Source organism: Amphiprion ocellaris, chromosome 4 (genome assembly GCF_022539595.1).
Source record: "Amphiprion ocellaris isolate individual 3 ecotype Okinawa chromosome 4, ASM2253959v1, whole genome shotgun sequence".
Taxonomy (NCBI): Eukaryota; Metazoa; Chordata; class Actinopteri; family Pomacentridae; genus Amphiprion; species Amphiprion ocellaris.
In genome coordinates, this window is record NC_072769.1 from 7,722,885 (window position 1) to 7,730,551 (window position 7,667).

Here is a 7,667-nt window from a genome sequence, read left to right on the forward strand (position 1 = left end):
TGCATATCTTCAAGGTGACGGATTCCCTGGAACGAGCCGGGACGAGTCCTGCAGCCTCCGGTGATGCCATTAAATATGCGTAAAAAGACTGTCTTGACTTTGACGCATCAGCACGTGCCGTAGGGAGCACATTAAAAACTGTGGCAACTTGTGGATTTACTCCCAGTTTCCGTTCAGCTCCGCACATGAGCAAAAGCTGAAGGGGAGCTTCTTTAACTTTCTGATGCCAGTGAGTCCTTCAGCCCGCAGCCAGTCGTCATGTTGGATAAATTTGGACCGCAGAGCGCCGGTGCGCACGTCTCCAGCGCGGAGCTCCAGCTCAAACTGACGGACAACAAGAGCAGCCTGTCCGGGATGGAGAGCGGCAGTGGGAAGAAACTCATAGAGATCAGCGGACCGGCTTTATCCAAAAGAAAACTTCTGGTGGGCTTAGACCTCCTCTGTCTCTTCCTTGGTAAATATTACACTACTTTTGGATGCTGCTCTTTAAATTGTACTTTATTACACTTTTAAAATGGACCCGCACAAAATCATGCATTGCAACAAAATAGCAGTTGCATACATTATATAATTTAGTGTATTACCGTGTGTTCAAGAATTGATAGGTAAAAATGGTCAGCATTGTCAAACTCTAGCTCATCGGTTGTTAGGATTTACTTTTGCTCTTTGTGATAATTAATTACATCTATTTCATGTTTTCTTGCTTCGTGGTGAAAACAATCTGACACCATTATTGTGGGTGTATTTTACATTTCAGGCATCTTAATTACCAATAACAGTAATGCATTTTATATTTTAGTTTATTAGTGCGTGAGCAAGAATTGACTTCAATATACTGTGTTTCTGATATCTTGTCCATTCAAACTAGTGGGAGTATGCACTTAGACACATTATCCTATTACTTACACTGATTTTCTCTCATTTTCTTGTGTATGTATTTACATGTGCAGTTTGTAAAATGTAACAAGTGGTGAATCATTAATGCTAAAATGCTAAATATTATCAGAATGCAGCTTATCACTTGTTAGACTTCTTTTCTTTGCCATTCAAGACAATCAAATTTTATCTTTCATGCACTCTTGCTTCAAACAGTTAAAATTGCTTCAAACAAATGAAATTATTAATTAACAATAAATGTAACTGTTATGCCCAGCAGTTTAGTTTTTATACAGTGCTCATATATATGTATTTTTAAAAACTTTGTAGACAGCTGTTGAAATCCTCTATGCACTTGTTATTCATTCCTAGTAAGAGTTAACTTCACTCCTGTTGAGTTCTGTTCCGCTTTATTTCCATCCCTTTTTTTAAAAAATGTAGTCAACAAAGACATTCAGGCATCACGATGGGAAAAAAACCCCAAATGAACAGAAAGAAACTCTCTCCCTCTACATGTATCTAATCTTTTTTCCGCTCATGCGCGCTCTTGAGGTCTCCGTACCAGCTGGTTCATGCATTGCCCAGGGAACTGTACAGTTTCCATGACAACCCTCCAGTTCTCAGGGTAGAGTCGGGCCGGGGGGAATTCAGTTTTGAATAAATAAATAAATGTACAATCCACGAGTGCTGGATTTGCATGTATGTGTGGGCTATGCGTGTGTGTGTGTGTGTGTGTGTGTGTGTGTGTGTGTGTGCCCATGATTCTGAAGACCCTCCCTGCTTATGGTCCCAGTATACAGCAGGATGGTGGTTATGTAATGTCGGCTAATTGGAAAAAGCTGGACAGGAGAAGTTGCCTGCATTGACAACAGACTGGTTATGTGGGGAAAGGGAGGGAGCCCTGCAAGAAGTCCCTGTTTCTTTGTCCGTCTGTCTGTCTGTCTGTCTCATCCCCACCCGTCTGTCTTCTCTGTGTGTGCAGGCATGCAGGACAGAGACAGAAAGAGAGAGTGGAGGGGAGGACATCCAGAGACAAACAGAGACCGTGTGAGGCTGGTTCTGGCTCTGGTCTGCTGCAGCATTTACTCTTTGTTTTGTTGGGAAGAGTTGAACTGGAGTCACAAACAAGCCCCAACCCCCTCCTCCTCCTCCTTTCTCTCCTCATCAACAGAAATGCACACATGCGCAGTTCAAACTGGGTCTTTGTTGAGCTCTTGCTACTCTCTTCTGCTTCCAGTCTCTGTGGATTCGGCCTGTATTCAGCCAGGAAATGGGAGCTTTCTGCTGCTGCCTCTCTGGGTTTCTTCTGGTCCCGGTGGAACAAGTGTTGTTGTGACCCTGTGCATTCCTACCAGAGAAAAACTCGGGGTTCCCACCCTTGTTTGTCCTGTAAAACTATTTCTTGTTTGACCTTTTCTCCTCTCCTCAATCCCCCAAGTCATATTCACCACATGTTTTTTAATAGCTTTGAATTTCTGCTCTGACCTTATTACTTTCATCTGTGATTACGAGGATGCGGAATGTGTCTCTTGGTGGGTGACACAGATGAAAAGTCGAGGGCGCCAGCGCCGAGAGCTGAACATCACTGCTTTGGATATGTGTCCGTAGCTGCCAAGCATTAAACGCTGGAGTTAAAATCCACCATGTTGCCAGTTTTGGGCTATGTTGTATTTCTGCACTGTAATTTTGCTATGCAAGAACTTATTTTACCCATTTAAGGCTAAGTGCTTGTATAGCAACATTTAAAACTTGCAAAATTTGACTTTACTTTGTTCAATAAGAGCAAGATGGGCCTACATCCAGCAGCTCTGTGACGCTGAGGGTGATGGAATTGTCAGAGTGGTTTGGATTCATTCTCGGACAACCACAAGTGGGTGTTTAATGCCAAACGTGTTGAGACATTTTGGTCTGGACCAAAGACCAACAGCCTGAGCGACCAACATTGCCATCCCTCGAGCCACAATGGCTAAAAAGCAAACATTTGCAGACCAGTAAAGTGTCATAAGAAGTTCCATTTTGGTTTGCTTTGGAACTGCTGGTGTCCCAAATGATACCCCATCGTAGACAGCGCATATGGCTGACACAGAATGTCACAATAAGAGCTTGAGCAACAGACAGACAAGCATGTTTTCAGTGGCTTCGCTCCTCTTTTCTCCTCTCATCTATTATCTCCAGTTATTAGCAATTCCTGTGGTACCAAATGATGTCTTTCTTAGTCTAACTGGTCTATTCCTCCTCCCATGCAGCTTCCATCCCGTTCTTTGCATGTGAGCTCAAGGCAGTGAGCCCTTACAGACGTGGCTTCATATGTGGGGACCCCAGCATCACCTATCCTTACCTGCACAGAGAAGCCATACCAGATGAACTACTCATCGCAGGTGGCATCATCATCACCGGCCTCACAGTGAGTACTCGTCATCATTCCTGTCATAGCAGTCCATCCTTTCTTATTGATGGTACAACGTGCCCCGGCTCGTTATGAGAATTTAATACGGTGATTCTGCCTGCTTGCCCACCTCTAGATCGCCCTCGGGGAGTGTTACCGGGTGCGTTTCCGAGGCGTCAGCTCCAAGGCCTTCGTCAGGAACCTGTATGTGTCCTGCCTGTACAAGGAGCTTGGCTGCTTCTTGTTTGGCTGCTGTGTTGGTCAGTCATTGACCAACATGGCTAAACTCAGTGTGGGGCGACTGCGACCGCACTTCCTGTCTGTGTGCGGTGTTACCTATGAATCACTCAACTGCACACCTGGAACCTACGTTGCATCTGTGACCTGTCGCCAGCCAGACCACCGGTTAGAGGAGGAAGCCAGGTGTGTGTGTGTGTGTGTGTGTGTGCTTTTATGAATTTGTGTTATGTAATGTGTTATGCATTATTCTAAACACTTCTCCAATTTTTTTTAGGAAGTCCTTCTTCTCTGGCCATGCTTCCTTCGCGATGTACACAATGCTCTATTTAGCGGTGAGTATCTCCATCTCTATCCACCAAATGTGCCTCTTTTTTTCACACATATTCTCTGTCACATGCACACTTACGCTGGCAAATAAAATTGACTGTCATTCCAATTTCCAATTACCATCACTCTATAAAACGCAGAGAGGGAATGAATGAAACGGGAACTCATCATCAGTCCAGTTAGCAGCAAAAAAAGAATGAAAGAGGAGAGGGACTAAGGGGAGATATGGGACACACAGAGGCTGCTTTGTTCGGCTGTGGGAGGAGTGTGACCTCGCCTCACTGTCTCACTGCTCTCCTCTATTGTGCGACAGTGTATGTGTGCCTGTGTGTGTGTGTGTGTGTGTGTAAGCCTCCTGCATTTATATGCGTATATGAAAGCCTATGTTTGTGCATGCAAGTGGTGGAATATGTGCGCGCTCATTTGTATGCACACTTGAGGGCTGCACCAACGGGAATTCAGACATGTTTACAGCTGAAAAGCTCAACTTTAAGAAATTACAGTGTGCTTCTTTTCCATAGTTCTCTACAGTAGTTTGTATAGCACCCAAGAAGATAGAAAGTTAGCGTGAATTTTACGTAGCAGAAAGATCTGGACAGGATTTTGACTTTAACCTCAGGATCAACATATGTTATGACCTGACTACGGCTTGAGGGCTGCAGCAAAACATAGAGACCAAGAGCAGAGTTTCTAAAAATGGGAAGGGGTTTTATTTTCTATAAATATTTAGAGTGGAAACCTAGGGGGTTAAGTATAAAAATGCATGGTGAGCTCCAGTGGTAAAGAGTGATGACAAGCCAACTCAGGCCTGCCTTTTATCCACACTTACTCAGGTGTGGACAACGAAGACAACAGAGCCAAAAACTCTTTTACTGCCACCGCAAGGCCAGCACGGGTGCAGAGGGGTTGTAACAGAAAAATACTGAGCTTTTAAACTAACAGTAGCATTTTAGTTGAATGTCCTGCAGCTTTGTAGTATGTCACTGAAACAGATGTAAAAAAAATCAAGCAAACAAAAAAAAAACAGCCACTTGCTTACATCATACACTAAAACTGAAACTAGCTGCTATTTTTCTATATTTTGTGCTTGTGGTAGAAGTATTAAGATCATTTGCTTAAGTAAGGCAATGTAAAAATACTCCATTCCATGTAAAGTCCTGCATATCAAGGCCTACTTAAGTAAACGTGAGAAAAAAATTGCATTCAGATGTAGTCAAAGTACTTGTTTAATCCATTTGACTGATGTTTTATTATATATGATATCATTAGATTATTAATAGTGAAGCATCAGTGTGTCAGCCGCATGTTACTGTTGTAGCTGCTGCAGGTTTTCACTACTTTAAATGTAGTATTATTTACAGGACTTCAAAAATGCTTAATTGTGGAGGAAAGAGGAAAAATTAAAGCTCTGATACACAAATCTGCTTCCAATGTCTGGACTTTGAAAAAAACATATTTTTGGGGGGTGAAATATTACATCAAACTGTCTGAATTGAGTAGATTAGATGCAAAAATTACTATTTTGTGCAACTGTTCACAGACACCTGACTACACACTGCTTTTGTAGGAAGCCATAAAATGCTGAAACACTGGTTTTATCTTTAACAATGTGCTGCTTTTTAAAAGCTTGTTATATTATCCATTGTGTGAACTCTTCATCTTAAAAAAAAGCTTAATGAATGTAGTAGAATTGAAATTACAATATTTTCTTCTGAAATTTGAAAAAATTGAAATACTAAAGTACCTCAATATTGTACTTAGGAACAGCTCTCAAGTAAATGTACTTAGTTGCTTTCCATCACTGCACACAGTACTGTGCCTTCAGCGTTTTAATGAAGCACGGTGGGGGAATTTTGACAGCTGTTGCTCCAGAGGCAAACATCTGGACATCTACTTTCACTTCAGGATGTTCAGCATTATTTATCTTTAAGGTTCTTTAAGGTCTCTTTTGTTAAACTTACCAACTCAACACAGACTACTATACAACAAAAAAGGAGGGCACAGTTCTACATCTACATTCCTATCTTTATCCTGATTGTGCGTGTTTTCAGGAAGCTCAGTTACTCATGTGATTCTTACACAGCTGTGTTAGCACATGGACTGTGGTGTCACAATAGCAGCAGCAAGCAGATACAGGAACAATTATGAAATCATTCTTGCTGTTCTTTGGATTTGGAAAAAAGAGAGACTTATTCATTTACGATTAAACACCAACAACATTATTCATCACGATCTATAACATAAGTCCACTAGGAAACTGCACCAGTGCCCTGATTACTATATCTTTGATATACTGGATCTCATGAATCTGGAAGAAAGCAGGAGATAAATTTCAGTTAAAGTGACACAAAGTGCCTTTAAGGTGTAGATTTTCCAAGTCACTGATCAAAGAAGCGATACCTTTTGCCCTGTATGGCACCCTAACGAGAATGGATGACCAGTATTTAAGCATTTACAGTGTTGTACGCAGTGTTGTACTGTCTTCTTTTGGCACCCCACTTCCATCAGTAAAATTCCTTTCCCCAAAACAAACTGTAAACAGAACAAGGAGACCCCACTTCACCACACAAATCACTGCCCACCAAATCAAAATGTCGTTTTACCCCACTGTAATACAAAACCTTGCACTAAACATCATCCTATTTGTTTCTGTCCTGTATAGTTTTACCTTCAGGCACGGCTGACATGGCGCGGCGCTCGACTGCTGAGACCGGTGCTGCAGTTTTTCCTGGTTCTGCTAGCGGTCTACACAGGCCTGACCCGCATCTCCGACTACAGGCACCACCCGTCCGATGTGATAACGGGCTACATACAGGGAGCTCTCACTGCTTACTGGGTGGTCAGTACACTTTGCCAGCTTGTTGTTGTGCATCAGTCCACATGTCAAAGTCTGCTTGAGCCTCAGGTTGTGTGTTTTGTGTTTCTCCCCCTCCTCAGGCCTTCCACATCTCGTCCATGTTCAAAAGCTCCAGTTCGGATCTGTCTTCAGCCGAGACCCCAGACAGCCCCCTGTCACCCCACCACACTGTCTGCTAAACGTCACAACCCCCCTTTGCACGGATCAACACCCACGTGCCGCATGAAGAAGTCTGGTCTGGAGAGACAAGAGATTTTGAAGAATGTGAGACTATTTCCTGTGAAATCAAACCACATACCTCAGTATTTGGACAGAGTATGAGAGAGAAAGGAAGGAGCAGACATCGCAAGATACTGAATGTGACTCGAAAAGAAAAACATACTGTGTGAATTGAGAGAAAGGAAGGGAGAAGGTGTTGAAAACTATCCCTCAGCTTGTTTTGTAAGCAGCCTGAGCACTCAACCTTTTGTCCTTGCGACTGATCTTAGCTTCATCTGTGACACCTACCTGTGAGACTGAACACCAACCACTACCACTCTTTACACCGCTTGTAAATATATACAGATTTTTTTTTACAATGATTCTGTAAAAGCACCTTTTTGATTTTCATGTTAGTATTATTAATTACCTATGATTTGGTATGTAGGATGTAATATATTTTATAAAACAAGGATTATATTGTGTAGCTATTTTGTTTTTTTCTGTTTTTTTTATTACATTGAATGGTGTTGAAGGAAAGCACAAATAGCAACAGAGCCACTAATTTTCCTGTGTTTTACCAGTAGATGTGATAGCATATATCCGTCCATCTTTGTGTTGTTTATCCAGTGGTTGAGAGAATGATCTAATACATAATTAATAGAAGAGTATGGATGCTACTAGTCCTCAGAGTTCTTTTTTTTATAATGCTATGTATGTTTATAGATTATTTACCAGTCCATGAGCACACAGATCACTACAAATAAAAGTGATTTTTTAAAA

At 42.0% G+C, this 7,667-nt stretch overlaps 1 protein-coding gene across 1 annotated transcript; it reads left to right on the plus strand.

Annotated features, from left to right (window-relative positions):
- On the plus strand, window positions 1-7,667 carry LOC111569923 (phospholipid phosphatase 3-like). Its single transcript, XM_023272370.3, has 6 exons — window positions 1-454; window positions 3,123-3,280; window positions 3,399-3,685; window positions 3,777-3,834; window positions 6,492-6,668; window positions 6,767-7,667. The coding sequence occupies exons 1-6, from the start codon at window positions 259-261 to the stop codon at window positions 6,863-6,865; spliced, it is 975 nt and encodes a 324-aa protein (XP_023128138.2). The 5' UTR covers window positions 1-258; the 3' UTR covers window positions 6,866-7,667.

Bases quoted from the DNA above. Each gene is read 5' to 3' on its own strand.
- LOC111569923 (XM_023272370.3), top strand. From the start codon at position 259: ATGTTGGATAAATTTGGACCGCAGAGCGCCGGTGCGCACGTCTCCAGC. The intron at 3,686-3,776 runs GTGTGTGTGTGT...AATTTTTTTTAG, and splicing joins CGGTTAGAGGAGGAAGCCAG to GAAGTCCTTCTTCTCTGGCC. The intron at 6,669-6,766 runs GTCAGTACACTT...CCCCCTCCTCAG, and splicing joins CTCTCACTGCTTACTGGGTG to GCCTTCCACATCTCGTCCAT.